This window comes from Heptranchias perlo, chromosome 17 (assembly GCF_035084215.1).
Source record: "Heptranchias perlo isolate sHepPer1 chromosome 17, sHepPer1.hap1, whole genome shotgun sequence".
Lineage (NCBI taxonomy): Eukaryota > Metazoa > Chordata > Chondrichthyes > Hexanchiformes > Hexanchidae > Heptranchias > Heptranchias perlo.
The window spans coordinates 36,009,218-36,032,970 of NC_090341.1; the positions used below are offsets into that span (position 1 = coordinate 36,009,218).

The 23,753-nt window shown below is 41.1% G+C and overlaps 1 protein-coding gene across 4 annotated transcripts in view; it reads left to right on the forward strand.

Annotated features, from left to right (window-relative positions):
* LOC137334249 (microphthalmia-associated transcription factor-like) overlaps nucleotides 1-23,753 on the forward strand; it is a 242,131-nt gene that overhangs the window by 18,866 nt on the left and 199,512 nt on the right. For 2 of the 4 annotated variants that reach the window (XM_067998889.1, XM_067998891.1), the window contains exon 2: nucleotides 3,987-4,031. The exons of the other annotated variants lie outside the window; for them this stretch is intronic. In XM_067998889.1, the coding sequence (XP_067854990.1) occupies nucleotides 3,987-4,031 (45 nt within the window). The remainder of the gene's footprint in view (nucleotides 1-3,986; nucleotides 4,032-23,753) is intronic. 4 annotated transcript variants of the gene reach the window in all.

Consider the following 23,753-nt stretch of genomic DNA (forward strand, 5'->3'; position numbering starts at 1 on the left):
GCAAGTGGAGAATATTCCATCACACTCCTGACTTGTGCTTTGTAGATGGTGGAAAGGCTTTGGGGAGTCAGGAGGTGAGTCACTCGCTACTGAATACCCAGCTTCTGACCTGCCCTTGTAGCCACAGTATTTATATGGCTGGTCCAGTTAAGTTTCTGGTCAATGGTGACCCCCCAGGATGTTGATGGTGGGGGATTCGATGATGGTAATGCCGTTGAATGTCAAGGAGAGGTGGTTAGACTCTCTCTTGTTGGAGATGGTCATTGCCTAGCACTTGTCTGGCGCGAATGTTACTTGCCACTTATGAGCCCAAGCCTGGATGTTGTCCAGGTCTTGCTGCATGCGGGCTTGGACTGCTTCATTATTTGAGGCGTTGTGAATGGAACTGAACACTGTGCAATCATCAGCGAACATCCACATTTCTGACCTTATGATGGAAGGAAGGTTATTGATGAAGCAGCTGAAGACGGTTGGGCCTAGGACATTGCCCTGAGGAACTCCTGCAGCAATGCCCTGGGGCTGAGATGATTGGCCTCCAACAACCACTACCATCTTCCTTTGTGCTAGGTATGACTCCAGCCACTGGAGAGTTTTCCCCCTGATTCCCATTGACTTCAATTTTACCAGGGCTCCTTGATGCCACACTCAGTCAAATGCTGCCTTGATGTCAAGGGCAGTCATAGCTTTTGGAGAAAGTGCAGTGATAATTCACTAGAGTAATACCTGGGATGTGATGAGAAACTGGGTAAACTTGGTTTATATTTCATGGAGATGAGGTTAAAGATTTTTTTTAAAAGTGGAAATACAAACATTAGGGGACAAAAGACCTCAATCAAATACCTTGCTTACACATGGAGACCGAGCTGTGTTGGAATCTTCTTGAGTTTTTACACTAAACCTCTGCTCTGAAACAATTTATGCATCAGCCAGGGTCAAGGCAAGTGACTAATAAGATGCAGGCAGTGATATGGTTGTATGATTTACTGTTCCAGTCCATATATTATTTTAGTAGAAAAGGCACTACCTGCAAGCTATTACTGATTTTTTTTTGGAGAAGGGGAAAAAAGCATGTCTTCCAGTTAAAAAATAAAGACTTTTTTGCATCTTACCTAAAACACAGGCAAAAATGGCAACAAGATATGGCAGCAAATTGCAGTGGCCCTGGTACTAGAAAACTTCTGCAAAGTAACTACCTCAACCCCAAAAACTTTGGGTATCATATATTAGGTAAGAATCACAAGAAGAAATGAGACAAAAACAAATGGGGGAGGACTTGCAGTAGAGAAGGGAAAATTGAGCACTCTGTTCTGAAACAAAAACATTTCAGCAACTTTAGTAAACCAAGCTTAGTGAGAAGTTTTAAATCAATAGTTATTTGTGTATAAATCCAAAGTACCATATAAAACCTGTGTGGAATGTTGACATACTCTAATTTTATAATGGCATGCTTTGGAGATATTCCATTACTGAGCAAAATCCGCAGCTGAATCAGTGCTTATCTGGCATCTTTGTCTGATGCTGAGATTGTAAGTGCCCAGTAGGCCCAATACTGTGACACGTTGAGCCAACAGTTCGTTGACTGCCTTTACATTCTCCTTTTATGGCACGCTGTAGTAACATGCTCAAAAGGGATAGTAGCCAGGAATCTTGGTCTTTCCTTGCAAAGGAATATTATTTGATAGACATGCACCAGGAATGGAGCCAGGACTTTAGAATCCAGGCAGGGAAAGGAACAAACAAAGCCTTACTAGATAGAGATGGTTTAATTTATCAGTGTTAATTAATAAGTACAATACTTAGGTTTCAGGGAAGAGTAATGCACTCTCTTACTCTGTCTTTTATCTGCTGATATACAGTGGGAGGAACTTAGGGGAATCCAACTGTAGTGCCTAAGTAAAATGGGCATAAGTTGCAAAGAGAAGCTTGACATCTTGAATGGACAGATAAGGATTTGAAAAGTAGGCTGAGGATAAAGGCCGACAAACGGGTGGAAAGAATTTTGAATGGCAATGTAGCTGCACCTGCCCCTATAGCTTGTTTTGTTATCTCGAGCTGTTTATCAGCATACAGCCTACGTTGCCCATCTCTCCTTGTGGCAGACTTGAGGCATTTGCAATGAGATTTGGGGGAGGGTTTAAAATCGGGCCTTTAGAGTCAAACTTGTAAAATGTAACAATTTTTATGTTTGGGCATTAACTGGAGGTCTAGAAAAAGTTATGTTTGACATTTTTAGGTATTAAATGCACACTTGCGGGTTTAAATTGTTAAATATAGCTGATTTTTTTTAAACAAATACTTCAGAGAAAAAAAAAGCAGAAGAAAACTAGATGGAATATAGGCAACATGGTCCTTTCTTGTTCTCATGGGCATGATCTAACTAGCATCACACAGAGCAGTGATTGGATGTTAGAGATATAATTCTAAAGCGTCCTAAGTTATTGCTTGGGTTTAAAAATAAATTCAGCAGTTTTACTTTCAAGAAATAGCAAATTATGGGCATTCATAAAGTATGATTTCTGATTTTCTATCTACTGTTTAAAACCTATGATAAATACACTCCCATACGTATTGTTTGTGATTTTCATCAAAATTACTCCTGTGAGACATGATCATTAAAAACTGTAGAATATTTACATATATTAACAGTAAACAACAAACACAGAAACCTATAAGAAGTCAGCCATATTGGAAAACCAGAAGACTACTACATGTATAGAAATAGAAAATAGGAGCAGGAGTAGGCCATTTGGCCCTTCAAGCCTGTTCCGCCATTCAATATGATCATGGCTGATCCTCTATCTCAATACCATATTGAGATATATAATACAATATAAAAATTTGATCATTGTGCCAAGGCCCCAATCAATATGGCCACTAGTTTTCAGGGCCTTTCCTTTATCTTCAAACTTGAGTAATCCCCAGAAATCGAGAACAAACAAATTGCCTCAACCTAGTGATAGACATTGCTTCCAGCGCAAACACAGTCATACCAAGAAACCTGGACATTTCAGTGCACTCCTCCCATAAGCAGCATGCAATCAAAAAATACAATGGCTTCATAAAGCATAGATATAAATGTACATTCTTGTGAATTCAATAAAAAAAGAAATATGCACATTAACCCTACTCTTTGTACTCTTGTGAAAGTTATTGCAATTTTAATGGTTCCTAATCCAATGGCAATTGGCGGTATTGCAGTAAAACTTTGTGTTATTTAGTTTTTATGAGTTTCCATTTAGCATGTAATGTCTAATGCTACAATGAACTTTGGTGTGCTAAAGAACTTTGTAAATGAACACCTTTCAGCATGTTTTATATCTGTCCATAAGCACTGGAGAAAATGTAGTGAAAAATGTCACGAGGAAATTAATGGGTATACAGTGGGTTTATTTGTATGGCAATTGCACAAGAATTTTTTAAGCGAGTAGTAAGGTTATCATTTTGTCTTCTTTCCTATTGTGGATCTTACATAGCGGAGGTAACTTTTTCTTTTGGATTCTACATGGCGCCGACAACATTTTTGCTGAGTGGTTCCTTACTGAATGTGATATCCTCATCAGTATTGGTGGAATGGGGTAATTCTGGTCAAATTATTGACCTGTAGTAGTTGGAAGCTGCACGTGAAGATTTTTTTTTAAGTGCACTGTGGTAGAGTTTTGTCCTATGTGTCAGGGCGCCTTTATAAATATAGTCATTTTAAAAAAAATCTGGCAGGATCAACTCCTAACCTTTTCCACTGGTGATGTCATTGTTGTTGGCAAAGAAACTCCACTGACAAGTCAAAGTAACTGTTGGGTGTAAATATCTGGATTTACTAATAACAGCAAACACTTAGAGATCCAACTCAAGATGTTGAGAGGAGTAATCCTACTTGTATTCTTTGTTTTTTTTAAATTAGGCATTACTTTTGTACCTCCCCCATTACTTCTGGTGAAATTGGTATATAGTATGATCAGATTCCACCCTTGTAATGCTGTTCTGTACAGGTACAACAAGAAAAGATGGGCAAACGCAGAAAAGATCGGTCTTCTGTAAGTAACATCTGTTCGTATGACTAACCTGTTTAAAGGTCTGCACTTCAATATAAAATGACCTTGTGTGTTGATAGTCAGTTTTAAAAAGAAAGTGTTCATACTAGAGCATGCGCTGAACACAATTCAATAATTAATGCTCATAAAGAGTTATGGGTGGAATCATCTTGTCTGTGACAGTGATTTAGCATGTTCAGCACTCACTGCAAAACTGCTGTTCCAGCTTTAAACGTGCTTTCATTAGTACTGTCATGGCTTATTTTGTGCTATTAATGACAGGTGTTAAGTATTGCTGTCCCAATAGTTAAACATTTAAACCAATAATTAAGGGCCACCTTCTCAAGGGCAATTGGGGATGGGTAATAAATGCCGGCCTCACCAGCGACGCCCACATTCCATGAACGAATAAAAAAAAGCCAAATATATTGCACCACTATTTTGTAGGTATATACAATTGGGCACATGTGAAGTAGGGCTTAATAATTACATTCCAAAAGAGAAATATTTTGTGTATCCTGCTGCATATAAAAGTAATGTGATTTATAAAACTGTTGAGATTTATTTGTATTGACTGATTTTTACCAATTAGCAAAATTGATTGTACTTAAAGGGAGCAGTATTACATAGTTGGACATTACACTTCATCCAACCATTTCCTTTGTAATTTCCTTTATATTATGCATGTTACTGATCCTTATGATGCTTAACAGTTTAATATTCAGATATATTAAAGCGAATCCCAACTGTTCTGCACCCCAACCGCATAACTTTAAGTTAATAAACAGGAAATTAAAAAAAAATATTAATAGTAAACAAATTCCGAATGTGTGTACAAGTTCGTGTTCTCAATACTGAGTTATTACTTTTCAGTAGATTAAGTAACATTTAGAGTGCACAGATGTTTTACCTGTGTGTGTTTTTTGTTACATGAGCATCATATAAAAGGCTGTTGTTGTGGCATTGGGTAGTTTCACATATAAATATGGTAGCATAGTGATTAAATTACTGGATTAGTTGTTCAGAGGTCTGAACTAATAAACCAGAGAACATGAGTTCAAATCCCAACATGGTAGTTTGAGAATTTAATTTTAAAAAAAATAAAAAGCTGGTATCAAGAAAAAGTGACAATGAAGTTGTCGGATTGTCGTGAAAACCCAACTAGTTCACTAATGTCCTTTAGGAAAGGAAACCTGCTATCATTACCCGGTCTGGCCTGTGAAGTGGCCACTCAGTTGTATCAAGCTCCTACATGCAGCAGCTCAAGAAGGCAGCCCACCACCACCTTCTCAGGGCAACTAGGGATGGGCAATAAATGCCGGCCTTGCCAGTGATGCTCACATCCCGAGAATGAATTTAAAAAAGATTCTGCTCTAAAATCACAATTTAACTGCTTAACATGATTAATGACACAGTGATGTTGTTACATCACACATCATGTCATTGCTTTTTGATTTGTTTGCAAACATAGTAAAGTGTCTTGGGTGACAATACCCCTTTTATGTATCAAATTTTTGTAGTTCTTCATACTTTAATTTTCAGTGATTTAGCGAGCACAGATGCATATTCCAATTGGTTGGTGATCACTGCTGAGGAGAAATGTATCATAATGACACAAGCCACAGAAAGAGTTATTAAAGTTAGGACATCACAAGAGAAACCCATTCCATTGAACTTGCTGTGACTTCCAGGATTTCAACAATGACAGACCCTTGTTCTCTGACTTGGGTTGCAAGGTATTCCCTAACCAGTTTAATTTTACCATAATTTTTCTCAATGTTGAAATAATTAAAGATGAAGCTGTAGTTGTCAATACTTAGAAGGAGCTGAATTTAGTACAATAATTCTGACATAATGCCATAAGGAGCCTCTGTAAGTTGTGTGCTGTGTCACTCTTGGTACTTCTCAAACTTTGTAGGGTAAGAAGTCTGAAAATAATCTTCTGACACTTCGCAGGAAAAGAAAATTAAACGGCTGTAGGTGACAACTTTCTATCCTTTGGTCCCATAAGATTTTCAACTCGTGGAACAGTAAACAATGTAGAGATTTACTTTCTAGCAGTTTTGTGATTTAATTAACTTTATTCAAATAATTAACCAGTCACAAACTTAAGTTGACAAAACTTAACTTTGGATCGTCAGTGAGAGTACAGATACACGTGAGCAATCCTGGACAATGGCAATCCATGACATGTACAATGCTTAAAGGAGTGGTCAAAATTGCTGCGGAAGTTCTTGGCAAAAATATTGCAGATTACTTATTTTACTGAAGATTTTCAGTGACCCTTTTGATGCAGTATATGCTCTGCTTATCCTGGCAACTGGAGCGATAAGGACTTGGGTGGAGGAAATGAGAATCAAAATTATGTGAATGGTGTGAAACTAAAAGTTGCCCATCCTAAAATGTGGCAAAGATAATCATGATGCATAATGTTGCAAATCATTAAACAGAAAACTCAAGTGCATGCTATGAAAGAAAAATCATGTGAATTTTCTATGGATGTAATTGCTGCATATCATGAAAACGAGAGATTGGGTCCTACCATTAATAGTGAATGAAATAATCATATGATTTAAACTGGATGCAGGAGCACAAGTGAATGTTAATTCCAAGCAAGATTATGAGCAATTCCTGCAGGAGATGAAGATAAAAGTGACTGGACACATGAAAACAAACATACCAGAGAAAGGAAGGTGTGTTATCAATGTCACATATAAAGACACCAAATAATAGTTGTCAATTGTAGTGATGCCAAAAGATGTTCAGCCACTTTTAGGTGTCAGAGCTTGTGAGAAACTTGACCTCATAAAAATAGGTATTCACAGTAAAGGTGCAAAGTGACAAAGGGTATGGAGCATTTATATGGGAATACTAGGATCTATTTAAAGACCTGGATTCTTTTTCAGGGTAACACCAGATCAGGATTAATAAATTAATTATCCCAGTTATGCACCCATTCAGAAAAGTACCATTTACACTGTGGGTAATAATTAAAAATTTATTGTTTTGATAGAATGGAGGATTTAAAGGTCATAATGCAAATAGATGAAGGATCAGTATTGAAACACTCATATTAGTAATTGTTGGCAAAAAATGGTAAATTGTGAATTTGTTTGGCTCCCCAGAAATTTAAACAGGGCTATTAAAAGGGGACATTTCAAGTTTTCAACTTGTCAATAATTATAACAGTTTACCAATGCAAAATATTTTAGCAAGCTGTATGTTTCCTTTGGTTTCTCGTAACTGAAATTGGATAAAGCAAATTCCAAGGTATTTTGTTCAGTGTTCCTTATGGGATGTACAGGTTCTTAAAGCTTCCATTTTGCATTGCTTTGGCTCTGCAAGAGTTTCACAAAACCAACAACATGATTTATGGGCACATTGAAGGTGTCAGCAGATCAATGGACGATATAACATTGTGGGTTCATCCAAAACATGAACATGTTGACGGACTTCAGAAAGTAGTTGAAGTTATTAGAAGAGTAAATCTGAAGCTTAATTAAAAAAAAGTATTGTTGATCACATTCATTGACTGGTGCTGAGAGAAGATATGCACATATCAAGAAGGAAGTATTAAGCATAATGATTGTGAAAGTTTTGTGTATTTGGAATCAGTGAGTTGATATTTGTGGCAGCACCATCACTAGTGAAGACGTAAAGCTTGACGGTATGAAAGTCTCAGCTATTGATCACATGCTATGTCCATAGTACAAGAAAGACCCACAGATACCCTGGATAGATTTAATTACCCAGGTGAACTCATGCCAAATCTTTTGGAAAATGAAAAAATATATAAATAGTAAATGGGTAGTAAGAGGAGGGGTGGGGCCGATTAGGGATCATAAAGGAGATATACTCATGGAGGCAGAGGGCATGGCCGAGGTACTAAATGAGTACTTTGCACCTGTCTTTGCCAAGGAAGAAGATGCTGCCAGAGTCTCAGTAAAGGAAGATATAGTTGAGATACTTGATGGACTAAAAATTGATAAAGAAGAGGTACTAGAAAGACTAGCTGTACATAAAATAGATGTCACCCGTTCCGGATGGGATGCATCCTACGTTGCTGAGGGAAGTATGGGTGGAAATTGCGGAAGTATTGGCCATAATCTTCCAAACACCTTTAGATATGGGGGTGGTGCCAGAGGACTGGAGAATTGCACCCTTGTTCAAAAAAGGGTGTAAGGATGAACCCAGCAACTACAGGCCAGTCAGTTTAACCTCAGTAGTAGGGGAAACTTTTAGAAACGATAATCTGGGACAGAATTAACAGTCACTTGGATGAATGTGGATTGATTAGGGAAAGCCAGCACGGATTTGTTAAAGGCAAATCGTGTTTAACTAACTTGATACAGTTGATGTGGTGTACATAGACTTTCAAAAGGCGTTTGATAAAGTACCGCATGGTAGGCTTGTCATCAAGATTGCGGCCCATTGAACAAAAGGTGCAGTAGCAACGTGGATACAGAATTGGCTAAGTGACAGGAAACAGAGAGTAGTGGTGACGGTTGTTTTTTGGACTAGAGGGAGGTGTATAGTGGTGTTCCCCAGGGGTCTGTGCTGGGACCACTGCTTTTCTTGATATATTTTAATGACTTGGACTTGGGTGTACAGGGCACAATTTCAAAATTTGCAGATGACACGAAACTTGGAAGTGTAGTGAACAGTGAGGAGGGTAGTGATAGATTTCAAGAGGATATAGACAGGCTGGTGAAATGGGCGGATCCGTGGCAGATGAAATTTAAAGCGGAAAATTGCGAAGTGATACATTTTTGTAGGAAGAACGAGAAGATGCAATATAAACTAGAGGGCACAATTCTAAAAGGGGTACAGGAACAGAGAGCTCTGGGGGTATATGTGCACAAATCGTTGAAAGTGGCAGGGCAGGTTGAGAAAGCGGTTAAAAAGGATACGGGATCCTGGGCTTTATAAATAGAGGCGTAGAGTATAAAAGCAAGGAAGTCATGATCGTTTATAAAACACCTGGTTCGACCACAACTGGAGTATTGTGTCCAGTTCTGGGCACTGCACATTAGGAAAGATGTGAAGGCCTTAGAAAGGGTGCAGAAAAGATTTACTAGAATGATTCCAGGGATGATGTGGAGATGCCGGTGATGGACTGGGGTGTACAAATGTAAGTAATCTTACAACACCAGGTTATAGTCCAACAGTTTTATTTGAAAATCACAAGCTTTCGGATGCTTTCTCCTTCGTCAGGTGAGTGTCGAGATTCATTGAAAATTACCGCATATATAGTCATATAGTCTATGACTATATATGCGGTAATTTTCAATGAATCTCGACATTCCAGGGATGAGGGACTTTAGTTACGTGGATAGACTGGAGAAGCTGGGGTTGTTCTCCTTGGAACAGAGAAGGTTGAGAGGAGATTTGATAGAGGTATTTAAAATCACGAAGAGTCTAGACAGAATAGATAGAAAGAAACTGTTCCATTGGTGGAAGGGTCAAGAACCAGAGGACATAGATTTAAGGTGACTGGCAAAAGTACTAAAGGTGACATGAGGAAAAACTTTTATTGGATTCTGTGGTGATAGACTTTCTGTTGATACAGAAAATACAAACACACATACCTATAGTAATGGTAGGACTTTCACTGTATTTTTGAATTTATATTTTCATTGAATTTACATTGTTTTTTATGGCATACAATAAAAGATGTTTCGTTTCATGTGTGTACTTGAAAAGCAAACAAGCATATATCAAAATCTCAGGTGTTTGAAAGCTGGAAACAAACTACCTTGATCATAAGATTAGATGATATGGGTTTCTTAAATGTATCCCATTAAATCCTGGTAAAGCTTCAGATCATGATGCAACATTTTTGTGTAATTGACAGGCCCACCTCATATAATTTGTATGTGGCTATGTCTTTTCAAATCTCAATTTTCAAAATAAAATTGTTGGACTATAACCTGGTGTTGTAAGATTCCTTACATTTTTCAAATCTGGCCAGCACCTTCTGTGGAATACAGTGTGTGAAGCAAAACTACATACATTTGAGTCCAATTCTGCACAAACTTTATTCAACTTTGCTTTTGTCCTATACTGTGCAGAACATGTTTAAAATAGTTGACAACATAAGGAATTTACTGCAGGCTTGCAAAGTAGACTATCTAACCTAATTCAAAGCAATGCCAATTCATTCTGTTGCACAAGTAAATTGGCCAATTCCATCTTCACAGTTTCCCTTCATCCTAAGTTTCACTGATGCCCGGTAGTAATAAACAGCAAATTGATAACCAGAGGTAATCAAGTGGATGATTTTGAATTTATTTGCGATTATTTGAACTTGGCTTGCTTCAAGTTTAGATGTTTTAAAAAATAAGAGCATACACAGGGGGGCAAAAATCTTTTTGCAAGTGAATGATTGTTACTAGCTAAACGTTGCTGCCCAGTGCCTGATGTATGTGCTTGGACATGCAGCAATGAAGGTCAGATGTTTCTTTTAACCAGTTGGTCATAGTTATATTGGGAATGGGGTAGATGTGGTAAAGTGATGCAGAGAGGAGCTATCCAATGCAATCCAATGATGCTGCAGTAGGATGGATGGATTTAGAGCATCTTGGTGATCTGCAGTGTTTGGTTTGTACAGTATTCTGCATTATCAGAATCATTCTTTCGCTTTAGACATCCTGAATAACTGTGTTTTAGGGATGGCAAAGTTTTCTTTTATTCGTTCATGGGTTGTGGGCATCACTGGCAAGGCCAGCATTAATTGCCCATCCCTAATTTCCCTTGAGAAGGTAGTGGTGAGCCGCCTTCTTGAACCGCTGCAGTCCATATGGTGAAGGTTCTCCCACAGTGCTGTTAGGTAGGGCATTCCAGGATTTTGACTCAGTGACTATGAAGGAACTGCGATAGATTTCCAAGTCGGGATGGTGTGTGATTTGGAGGGGAACATGCAGGTGATGTTGTTCCCATGTGCCTGCTGCCCTTGTCCTTCTAGGTGGTAGAGGTCGCGGGTTTGGGAAGTGCTGTCGAAGAAGCTTGGCGAGTTGCTGCAGTGTATCCTCTGGATGGTACACACTGCAGCCACGGTGCACTGGTGGTGAAGGGAGTGAGTGTTTAGGGTGGTGGATGGGGTGCCAATCAAGTGGGCTGCTTTGTCCTGGATGGTGTCGAGCTTCTTGAGTGTTGTTGGAGCTGCACTCATCCAGGCAAGTGGAGAGTATTCCATCACACTAATGGAGGGAAGGTCATTGATGAAGGGAAGGTCATTGATGAAGCAGCTGAAGATGGTTGGGCCGAGGACACTGCCCTGAGGAACTCCTGCAGTTATGACCTGAGGCTGAGATGATTGGCCTCCAACAACCACTACCATCTTCCTTTGTGCTAGGTATGACTCGAGCCACTGGAGAGTTTTCCCCCTGATTCCCATTGACTTCAATTTTACTAGGGCTCTTTGGTGCCACACTCGGTCAAATGCTGCCTTGATGTCAAGGGCAGTCACTCTCACCTCACTTCTGGAATTCAACTCTTTTGTCCATGTTTGGACCAAGGCTGTAATGAGGTCTGGAGCCGAGTGGTCCTGGCGGAACCCAAACTGAACATCTGTGAGCAGGTTATTGGTGAGTAAGTGCCGCTTGATAGCACTGTCGACGACACCTTCCATCACTTTGCTGATTGAGAGTAGGCTGATGGGGCAGTAATTGGCTGGATTGGATTTGTCCTGCTTTTGTGGACAGTACATACCTGGGCAATTTTCCACATTGTCGGGTAGATGCCAGTGTTGTAGCTGTACTGGAACAGTTTGGCTAGAGGCGCGGTTCGTTCTGGAGCACAAATCTTCAGCACTACAGCCGGGATGTTGTCGTGTCCCATAGCCTTTGTTGTATCCAGTGTACTCAGCTGTTTCTTGATATCAGATGGAGTGAATCGAATTGGCTGAAGACTGGCTTCTGTGATGGTGGGGATCTCGGGAGGAGGCCAAGATGGATCATCCACTTGGCATTTCTGGCTGAAGGTGGTTGCAAATGCTTCAGCCTTGCCTTTTGCATTCACATGCTGGACTCTGCCATCATTGAGGATGGGGATGTTCACGGAGCCTCCTCCTCCCATTAGTTATTTAATTGTCCACCACCATTCACGACTGGATGTGGCAGGACTGCAAGAGCTTTGATCTGATCCGTTGGTTGTGGAATCGCTTAGCTCTGTCTATAGCATGTTGCTTCCACTGTTTAACATGCATGCAGTCCTGAGTTGTCGCTTTACCAGGTTGGCACCTCATTTTTAGGTACACCTGGTGCTCCTGGCATGCTCTTCTACACTCCTTATTGAACCAGGGTTGTACCCCTGGCTTGTTGGTAATGGTAGAGTGAGGAATATGCCAGGCCATGAGGTTACAGATTGTGCTGGAATACAATTCTGCTGCTGCTGATGGCCCACAGCACTGCATGGATGCCCAGTTTTGATTTGCGAGATCTGTTCTGAATCTATCCCATTTAGCACGGTGGAAGTGCCACACAACACGTTGGATTGTGTCCTCAGTATGAAGACGGGACTTCATCTCCACAAGGACTGTGCGGTGGTCACTCCTACCAATACTGTCATGGACAGATGCATCTGTGACAGGTAGATTGGTGAGGACGAGGTCAAGTAGGTTTTTCCCTCGTGTTGGTTGGCTGACCACCTGCCCCAGGCCCAATCTGGCAGCCATGTCCTTCAGGACCCGGCCAGCAGTGGTGTTACTGAGCCACTCTTGGTGATGGCCATTGAAGTCCCCCACCCAGAGTATATTCTGTGCCCATGCCACCCCCCAGTGCTTCCTCCAAGTGGTGCTCAACATGGAGGAGGACTGATTCATCAGCTGAGAGAGGGTGGTAGGTGGTCATCAGCAGGAGGTTTCTTTGCCCAGATGCCATGAAATTTCATGGGGTCTTGAGTCAATGATCAGGACTCCCAGGGCCACTCCCTCCTGACTGTATATCACTGTACTGCCACTTCTGATGGGTCCATCCTGCCGGTGGGACAGGACATACCCAGGGATGGTGATGGAAGAGTCTGGGACGTTTGCTGAAAGGTATGATTCTGTGAGTATGGCTATGTCAGGCTGTTGCTTGACTAGTCTGTGGGACAGCTCTCCCAATTTTGGCACAAGTCCCCAGATGTTAGTGAGGAGGACTTTGCAGGGTAGACTGGCGATTAGGAATCAACCACATTGCTGTGGGTCTGGAGTCAGACCGGGTAAGGACGGCAGATTTCCTTCCCTAATGGACATTAGTGAACCAGATGGGTTTTAACGACAATCCGGTAGTTTCATGGCTACCATTACTGATACTAGTTTTTTATTCCAGATTTTATTTAATTAATTGAATTTAAATTCCCCAGCTGCTGTGGCGGGATTTGAATTCATGATTCCGGATTATTCGTTCAGGCCTACTAGTCCAGTGACATAACCACTATGCTACCGTACCAGTAGAAACTGAAACCTTGAAAGCAATTCTTATTCTTAATATTCGGTGGTGGATTTCCAACAGGCAGGCTTTTCTGTTGCTTGTGCATACTGATATTTGCATGCTCAGCAGCTTGGGACTTAAAGTCCTCTAACATGTGCACACAAGTTATGGTTTGCCTTAAGGAATTGTCCTATTCTTTGTATATCTGCCAAATTTCAAGTTTTTTCCCTTATTGTGAATATTTTCCCTCTGCACTGACCTTGGATCAACAGAATCTGAGGGCCTCACATTTAATTAGAGTCAGCAAAGGACCTTGGATTAAATGTATGTTCTGCATTCAGGCTGGAACATTATATTGATGGATCCAGCATATATAATGCACTGAGGAAATGCAACTACTTAAAACTGAGACATCCTAGTACTATTTGTGAGAAACCATTTTTTTTTCAAAAATAGCCTTTGCTGGGATCTGTACATTGGTGTATTTATGGAGCCATTCATGGTAACTTATGACCAGACATTTAAGATCATTAGGTTTTAGCCAAATATTTAAGTGATATCTGTCATCAGACATTGGATTCATTTTGGAGGTTTTCTTATGTCTAAATGATCGTGAAGCAATAAGTATAAATTTAAATTACACTGTAATGGACAACAAAAATAATCATAAACCATATAATCAACACTTTCATCAGAACTATTATATTGGCAGTGCTGCTAAATACGTGGCTTCGCAAAAAAATCCTTTCCTTCCAATCTTGCAATACTGCCATTTTTGCTCTCTGCAGAGGAAAGGACAGGACAGGAACATCAGTTTATTGATAGAAAATCACATGACCAGAGTGTGATGTACTAATTTTATTTGGCACCATTGACAAGACAACAAAGATGGTAGCATAGATCAGACACTAATTACGTTGTGATGTATTTCACAAAAATCTGCCATTATTGATAGGAAAGAGTCCCGAACACTTTTTAAATGGATAAAGCGTTGGTAATGACTCTAATTTACTTGTTGTCTCTTGAGCTATCCTTTCCTAGTCCTCCAGACAAAATTGTACAAGTGCACTGCAAGTCCATGTAAATTCTACATGTACATAGTGGAGCTTTTAGTCACCTCACCCAGTAATACAAGATTGTTTATAACAGTAGTGCCACGGTTAATTCTGCGTTGGCTAACTAGGGAGGTTATGCTGGTGAGTGAGCTGTGCCACTCAATTTTTTTTTGCCCAATATTACAGTTAAACATTTAGACTTTTTTTCGAGTCAAGTTTAAGGCAGTTATATATTTTGCTTAGTAAGGTGTAATCTTGTTGAGTTAAGATTAACCATGTTTTGGCCAAAATGTGCTAGCTTCCTTGCAAATATGCCTTTTGTTCTTGTTATACTAATCAGTCTGCCCAAGTCCTGTGCAGTAATTACCTTAGTAGTATAAGCAGTTTATATTGGCCACAATCAATTGGGCTCCTTCTGGGACCCGGAAGCTTGGAGATTTGGAGCAAGTTGGAGCACTGACCATGTGAAATAAGCATAACGTAAGTGTTCATAAAAAAAATATTTAAAAATGCACTCCCTACTGACTGGAGGAGTCTCACTCATTCCATTGAGCAAGTATGTGGTCATTTCAATGTACATTGGTTTCTGGGGTAATGTTGACTCCAGCTATTATACTTCATGGCTGGGCCACCACTGTGCGTGGGCATGGGTGGAGGAGGCACAGCTGAAATGGAGTTCTGTTCTACAGCAGAGGTTTGGTACAAAAATCTAATAATAAGTGCATGAACCATAGCAGTGTTTATTATCACAATCTTATTGAAACATATAAGATTGTGAAGGGGCTTGATCGGGTGGATGCGGTAAGGATGTTCCCAAGGATGGATGAAACTAGAACTAGGAGGCATAATCTTAGAATAAGGGGCTGCTCTTTCAAAACTGAGATGAGGAGAAACTTCTTCACTCAGAGGGTAGTAGGGCAAGATGGGTATAGAGGGATATGGGCCAAGTACAGGCAATTGGGACTAGCTTAGTGGTATAAACTGGGCGACATGGACATGTTGGGCCGAAGGGCCTGTTTCCATGTTGTAAACTTCTATGATTCTATGATTCTAGGTCTGTGGAATTTGCTGCCCCAGGAAGCTGTGCAAGCTACATCATTAAATAAATTTAAAACAGAAATAGACAGTTTCCTAGAAGTAAAGGGAATTAGGGGTTACGGGGAGCGGGCAGGAAATTGGACATGAATTTAGATTTGAGGTTAGGATCAGATCAGCCATGATCTTATTGAATGGCGGAGCAGGCTCGAGGGGCCGATTGGCCTACTCCTGCTCCTATTTCTTATGTTCTTATGACAGCTGTTTTCTGTAGTGCAACCACTACAAGTCACTATGAAACAAAGATGACCACTACACCCAAGCATAGAAAAGTGTCGTAGTTAATGGTCTTTTGTGGGAATGATCCCACAGATCAATGCATGACGCATTGATAACCACGTGTATTGCACATCCCTGGTTCATTTGCAAACTTTTGACTGTTGACTTTTCTGCAGTGTTGCCTTTCTTAACACTGTTGACTTTAAAGTGTAATGCTTCATGCAGATTTTCACACTGTGACCTTTGGCTAAATTTTCCCAAGTTTCTGGGTGATTCACATTCTCAGCTTTGCTTCAGATTATTCTTGAAATGTTTGCTGTGACCCCTGTCTTTTTTCCTGTCATTAGCAATTGTAGAAGATATTTAGCTGACCTATGGGTAACATGTCTGACTCATCAGAGCTGCATCTATATAATCATGATTTTTGATGGTCACATTGGTACACTGTAGCACTTTGGTATTTCTCACACTGTCTTGCCATTTAATCTTTCTAGCTTCACCAAGTGGTGTTGTTAAGGAGTCCAGGTTTTGCAGTCATATGCAAGGCTGACCCAGCAAATTGATTGATATTATGTTGTAGATCAGCTTCAGAAAGGGCACAAAGTACTATATTCATGCAAAGAGAAAATACATGAAAAGTGTGAACATTGAGTATAATTCGCTCTTTGAAAAAGTATATTTTGAACTTATACTTTAGTTGAAATTTTAATTTTGGTAATTATTTTTGCCTGCAGGTTCCCCTTTCCCATGCAGTGCACATTCTCTGCCTGAGAGGTTGGGAGGTGGTCTTCCCTCCAGCCTTTTCCAGTGCCTACGGTGTGTATGAGAGGCGTCTGGGTTGACCTGGTCTTTAGTTAGTGAATCCCCCCCCCCACCCTCCTTCCTTTCCTTCCTTCATATCTACATTTCATCAAAATGGTTTGCTGTGAAGCATTTACACTGCATATATATTGACTGTGATATTGTGATGTAAAATTAGAATGTTATTATTGAATTTCGTATCCACTAGAATTAGTTATATGACCGTATTTTCTGTTTCTAGCTGCGTCAAACCTTAATCCCTTTGCTGGTTGTGTATTGTGATGTTGTGAAGTCATTTGTATTATGTTTGTGTTATCTTTTTGCGTTAAATATTGGACTCATAACTGTAACATTTTTAACTTTGTAAACATTTCTACTGAATTTTATCTGTTTAACCTGCATTTTAGAATGTCTGACAAAACTGACTGTACATTCATTGAATAGATAAATAACAATGAAAGGAGTATTTATGTGCAGCTTGGATCTCACTCCAACGCATTGTGATAAAATAGATATGTATTTATGGATAAAATGGGCTGCCCGTTCCTGTGAAAATTCACAACGAAATACGTTTTGATTAGAATCTGTTGTGGCAAGATGTATGCTGTATTGTAAAGTACTATGCTCTGAGACAAGACAGGTGTATACAAACATCATAACATAGATGGCATTAATGTTACCTGGATGTGAATTGTGCTGTGGATGTATATGGTCAGAGATTTAGATACTGTACTGGTAGCGCTTCCTGGATCTCTAATGAGAGTTTTCATGTCCATTTTTCACTAGAATGGGTTGCTGTGCACCACGTGCTTGCATGTTGATTGTGATGTTGCGATATTTGAATGTTATTTCCTATTTTCTCCTTTTCTGTTTTCTAGACTTCCAGGGCCACGTACCATACTTCTGCAGAGTGGGTGTGCAGACAACCTACTCTCAGGTTCTGGCCAATCCTAGTCTTTATTTTTCTCTCCCTGTGGTGAAGTGCCATTATCAGCATGGAGTGACTTATAACAAAAAAGAGCCATTGTGTTTTTAATTGGATGAAAGCCACACTGCTAAAGTGAACAAGGACAAATCTCCATTAGGACAAATAGTTTAGTTTGAAGCCACACTGTGGACAAATGAATCCAAATGCCAGGAGAAAAGTCTGAACTGTTCAGTTGACCCTGCCATCACAGTAGAGCAACTGAGGTAATGAGGACAACACTAAGGAGTCTGTCTGCAAGTATAGTAAAGTCTATAAAGTAATTCTGAGTCACTGTGGTGTATATTGACACCCCAGTGGGTACATTTATGGTTTCAAAACAATACCAGATTAGTTGGGATAATTATAGAATGTTGCAGTTGGAAAAAGGATGAATAGTTTCTGGTAGGGATTTACTGAGAAATAAACCTATGAGATCTTGAGAGTACACGATTCCGAGTTTAGGGATGCCACAGTGAGTTTATTTTTTTATTGCTGTATGGTTTATGCCATAGCCCTGACAAAGTTTTGCTCAATGGAGAATTGGGCACAGAGGTTTCTCTACCCAATTTGAGTGCCTCATTATTCTGGCTATTGATTCTAATGGTTGGAAAATCAGGAGCAGAGTCCTGTAATTTCAGGGCTCATTTGTCTGTGTGGTATTTGGAAAGAATCTGTATTGTAGTTCCGACATCAATCGATCTCCCTACTCTGCCTAGTTCCTGATCTCGGGAGCGTTTTTGTGGGAAGGCACTGATGGTTTCCAGGCCCTTTTCCGCAGAGAAGGAAAAATTGGAGGAGGTGATTCTCAGGCCAGCCGTATGCAGTTCTTGTGGCCAGTTCAGAACAGCAGTGATAGAAGTCTGGGAGCAGGTTGCTTGCTTATCTGCCTGGCTATAGCTGGTCTATGGCCTCAGGACACCAGAAGAAAGAAAAGTAGGGGGGAATTTAGAGCGTAAATACCTTTTTAAAGGTCATATAATTTTACCTAATTTCTGGATAAATATTAGGGACATGTGGCATAAACTACATCGAGTTACGTCGAAACGACAGCACAACATTTGGCCCAACTGGTCAATGCTGGCGTTTATGCTGCACACAAGCCTCCTCCCTCCCTACTTCATCTAACCCTATCACGATATCCTTCTATTCCTTTCTCCTTCATGTGCTTATCTCGCTTTCCCTTAAATGCATCTGTGCTATTTGCCTCAACTACTCCTTGTGGTAGCACATTCCACATTCTTGCCACTTTTTGGGTAAAGAAGTTTCTCCTGAATTCTCTATTGAATTTATTAGGGATTACTTTATATTTATGACCTCTAGTTTTGGACTCCCCCACAAGTGGAAACATTTTCTCCACCTCTACCCTATCATTATCTTTAAAGACCTGTATCAGGTCACCCCTTAGCCTTCTCTTTTCGAGAGAAAAGAGCCTCATCCTGTTCAGCCTTTCCTGATTAAGGATATCTTCTTAGTTCTGATATCATCCTTGTGAATCTTTTTTGCACCTTCTCCAATGCCTCTACATTCTTTCTTCAATATGGAGATCAGAACTGTGCACAATACTCCAAGTGTGGTCTAGTCAAGGTTCTGTACAATTTTAACATAACTTCTTTGCTTTTCAATTCTATCCCTCTAGAGTGCTAGAATTGCCTTTTTTATGGCCTTATTAACCTGCATCGCTACTTTTAGTGATTTGTGTATCTGTACCCCGAGATCCCTTTGCTCCTCTACCATATTAAGACTCTTATCATCCAAGCAGTATGAGGCCTCCTTATTCTTCCTACCAAAATGCATCACCTCACACATATCTATATTGAAATTAATTTTCCAATTTATTAATATCCTCTTGCATTTTGATGCATTCTTCCTTTGTATTAACTACACTCCCAATTTGATGTCATCAGCAAATTTTGAAATTGTGCTTCCAATTCCCGAATCCAAATCGTTAATGTAAATTGTGAACAACAATGGTCCCAGCATCGATCCCTGTGGAACACCACTTCCCACCTTTTGCCAATCTGAGTAGCTACCCTTAACCCCTACTCTCTGTTTTCTGTTTTGTAGCTAACTTGCTATCCATTCGGCTACCTGTCCCCTGACTCCACATGCTCTGACCTTAACCATGAGTCTACAATGCGGTACCTTTAGTGAAGGCTTTTGAAAATCCAAATATATTACATTTACTGCATTACCCTTGTTTACTCTTTCTGTTACTTCTTCAAAGAATTCAATAAGGTGGGTCAAGCATGACTTTCCCTTCTGAAATCCATGCTGACTATTCTTTATTATGTTTTTGTTCTCTAGATGTCTTTCTGCTACATCTTTGAGTAAAGATTCCATTATCTTTCCTATCACCAATGTTAAGATAACTGGTCTATAGTTCCCTGGACTTGTTCTATCTCCCTTTTTAAAAAAGGAATAACGTTTGCTGTCCGCCAATCCTCTGGCACTATTCCCTTTTCTGGTGAATTATTACATATATGTAATAGTGCCTCTGCCATCTCCTCCCTAACTTCTTCTAATATTTGCGAATGCAATCCATCCAGACCAGGGGTCTTATCCTCCCTTAGTTTGATTGATTGATTGATTGATTTATCAATTATCTCCCCTCTTTCTATCTTAAATGTTTTAATGGGCTCGATGTTAGCAGGGCTGCGGGTTCGCTGCGGGGGCGGGGGGGGGGTATTGGGCGCGTGGGTAACGCGCCCGGTGAAATTAGTCAGCCACCCGCGCGATCGCAGCCCAATTGGATCCACTTACCTTGTCTTCCGGGTTCCCCACTGCTGATCTGCGTGTCGGGCGGGCTGCGCATGCGCAGTAAGATCTGTCAGCTGGAGGAGCTATATTTAAAGGGGCAGTCCTCCACTGACAGATGCTGCAACAAATAGAAAAAATTACTGCATGGAGCAGCCCAGGGGGAAGGCTGCTCCCAGTTTAATGATGCCTCACTCCAGGTATCAATAGATGGGGTCAGGAGGTGGGGGAGGACAGAGATCTTCCCCCCGGCGGGCGGGAGGAAGCGGCCTGCCTCTGCCACTAGGAAGGCCTGGCTCGAGGTGGCAGAGGAGGTCACCAGCACCACCAACATATCATGCACCTGCATACAGTGCAGGAGGCGCTCCAATGACCTCAGTAGGTCAGCCAAAGTGAGTACACTTACTCATTCCCCTACACTCCATCTGCCACATCACCGCCCCCACCCCACACCTCCTTCTGCACTGCCAACACTACTGTCACATCACCCCTCATACCCACTCAAACCTCATCCTCATCTTACCTGCACTTACTCACCTCGCCAGTACTCATCCCGCCACTACCACTCAACCCAATCCTCATACAATATCATGGCTCTATCTCATACTCACCCTCTCGTGCATCTCTTTCACAGTCAGCCTCACTCAACCTGCCACTACCTGTGCTGCAGCCACAGGGCATGCATCACCTATGTGCAGTAGGCAGCGTAAGGCAAACGTGTCGTGCGCATGAAGGGGATGCACGAGGGTGTTTGAGGGTTTGTCATGGTTTTTACTTATATTGAATTTCTGACCAACTCACATTACATATTATATTGGCACCACTACTGCCACGTCTTTGCGAATCTTGTCTGGTTTGTGCAATAATGCCCTTTCCTGAGGATCACTATGAAGACCCACAACTGATGCCACCCATTGTGTCATTGCAGAGTGGGTGTAGGTGTATTTGCAGGGCTCTTTTGTGCAGACGGCTGAGAGACGTCGGCGATGTCCCCGGTGGCACCCTGGAAGGATGCTGAGGAGAAGTTGTTGAGGGCAGTGGTGACTTTGACAGCGACAGGTAAGAAGATGGTGCTCGGGCCAGCCAGGAGCAGCTCAGCATGAAGGAGGCTGCACATGTCCACGACTACATGTCGAGTGACTCTGAGCCTCCATGTGCACTGCTGCTCAGAGAGGTTCAGGAAGCTGAGCCTCGGTCTGTGGACCCTGTGGCGAGGGTAGTGCCCTCTGCGACGCATCTCTCTCTGCGGTTGCCCTCCCTCCTGCTGTACAGGTGAATGTGTCACAGCACTCTGTTGTGGAGCTCCATGTGTTAGAGGTGGACGGCGAGGCTGGTGAGGCTGGTGATGCTGTTTGCCCTCCGAGGAGGTCATGACTGCAGCTATGGCGGCCCCCATCCGGAAGATGTGCATCTGAGGGGGTCCGCAAGGTAGGTAAGTGTGTCCTCACACCGGGGTTGCGGTTCCAGGTCGGTGAATTTTCTTGTTAGGAGGAGGGTGGTGGAGGCCAAACTTTGTCCAATGTGACAGAGTGGCCACCTGTCGAATGCACCTTTGCAGCTGCCACAGGCTGCTGGCTGCAACACCTCCGTTTGAACTGGGAGTGTTTCCCCCAGTATGGGAAACAGTCTCAGTTCAGTGTAAAATCCCATCCCTCCTAATAAAACAGCTCAATCAGGTCTGTAAACGACCTGAACGAGCAACATAAATACTTTCAAGTGGCATCCCGCTGGCTTTAATTGCTTGCGGGATTTCTACCAGCGGGGGCTGCGCGTGCACGCTGGCGCGTCAGTGGGGAACCCGGAAGTGGGTGGGTTGGAGCTGGGCTCCGGTCCCGCTCCGGGATTCCCCGATTTTCGGAGCCCCTCCGCCAGGAACGCACCCGATAGCGGGTGCTAAAATGATGCCCAATATCTTTTTCGACCTCTTCTTCTAATGTCCTGCCCACCTTGTTAGTCTCCCTGGTAAATACAGAGATAAAGAAACGTTTCAATATTTCTGCTATTTCACTGCTGTTACCTGTGAGCTTACCTTGTGCATCCCTTAGAGGCCCTATCCCTATTCTGATTTTTCTTTTGTTGTATGTATCTGTAGAATACTTTACAATTTCTTTTTATATTCCTTGATAATTTTAATCTCGTAGTTCCTCTTTGCTTTCCTAATTTTTTTTTACTTCTTTCCTAACTTCTTCATTATTCCCTTTTGTCATCTTCTCCTTTATTGTCTATGTACTTAGAGTATGCCCTTTTCTTTAGTTTCAATTTTGACCTTATCTCTTTATTCATCCAAGGCGTTTCATTATTGGTTAGTTTGTTCTTGCTTTTTAGAGGAATATATTTCCCCTGAGCTCTGTTGATCACCATTTTAAATATTATTCACTGCTGTTCTATTTCTTTGTCAACATTTTTTTCCCGTTTACCTTCCCTAGTTCCACTGTCATCCCCTCAAAATTAGCTTTTTCTCCAATCTATTACTTTAGTCTTTGTCTTACTTATGTCTTTCCCAATCATTATTTTAAACCTTATTATGTTATGATTGCGATTGCCTAGATGTTCCCCTATGCTTACTTCTCTTATCTGCTCTGGTTCATTTCCCATTACTAGATCCAGCAGTGATTCCTCTCTTGTTGGGCTTTTCACACATTGGGTAAGAAAAGAATCATGTACACAATGTAAAAACTCCATTCCCTTTTCTCCTTTCCTTACCTCTTCTTGCTGCTTTATTTGGGGGTAGTTGAAATCTCCCATAATTATTATTCAATGTTTGTTTTTTACTCATTTCATAGATTTGTCTACATATTTATTCCTCCATTTCCCTTCCACTATTAGGTGGTCTGTAGAATATACCAAAGCATCCCTTCTTATCCTTTGTCTCAATCCATATGGATTCTATTGCTATCTTAATATTACTTGTAACCCTTTATTCTACTGTTATTATGTTGTCTCTAATTAGTACAGCTACCTCACCCTCCTTCCTTCCCTATCCTTTCTAAGTATGTTATATCCTGCAATATTTAACTGCCAGTCCTGTTCCTTTTTGTAACCATGCTTCAGTTATCTCTGCCATACCTGACTCCTCACTGAATTATTGCCTCTAGTTCCCCCGTTTGGTTTCGGATGCTGTGCACATTGCTGTACAGGCAATTTCATTGTTCCCCTCCCTTTGTTTTTAACAGTCATTTTGCACTTATGTTCTATAAACTGTATTTGTTCCCTGACTGTTTATGTTACCCTTATTCCTTAACTTGGTCTGACCTTTACTCTCATTTTCTATTTCTTTTTACTTCAGAGTTATGTTCTCTTCCCCAGATCCCTCCCCCATCTTATTAGTTTAAAGTCCTGTTGACAGCCCTATTTATCCTTTCCGCTAGGACGCTGGTCCCATTCCAGTTCAGATGGAGCCCGTCCCAACGTTAGAGATCCT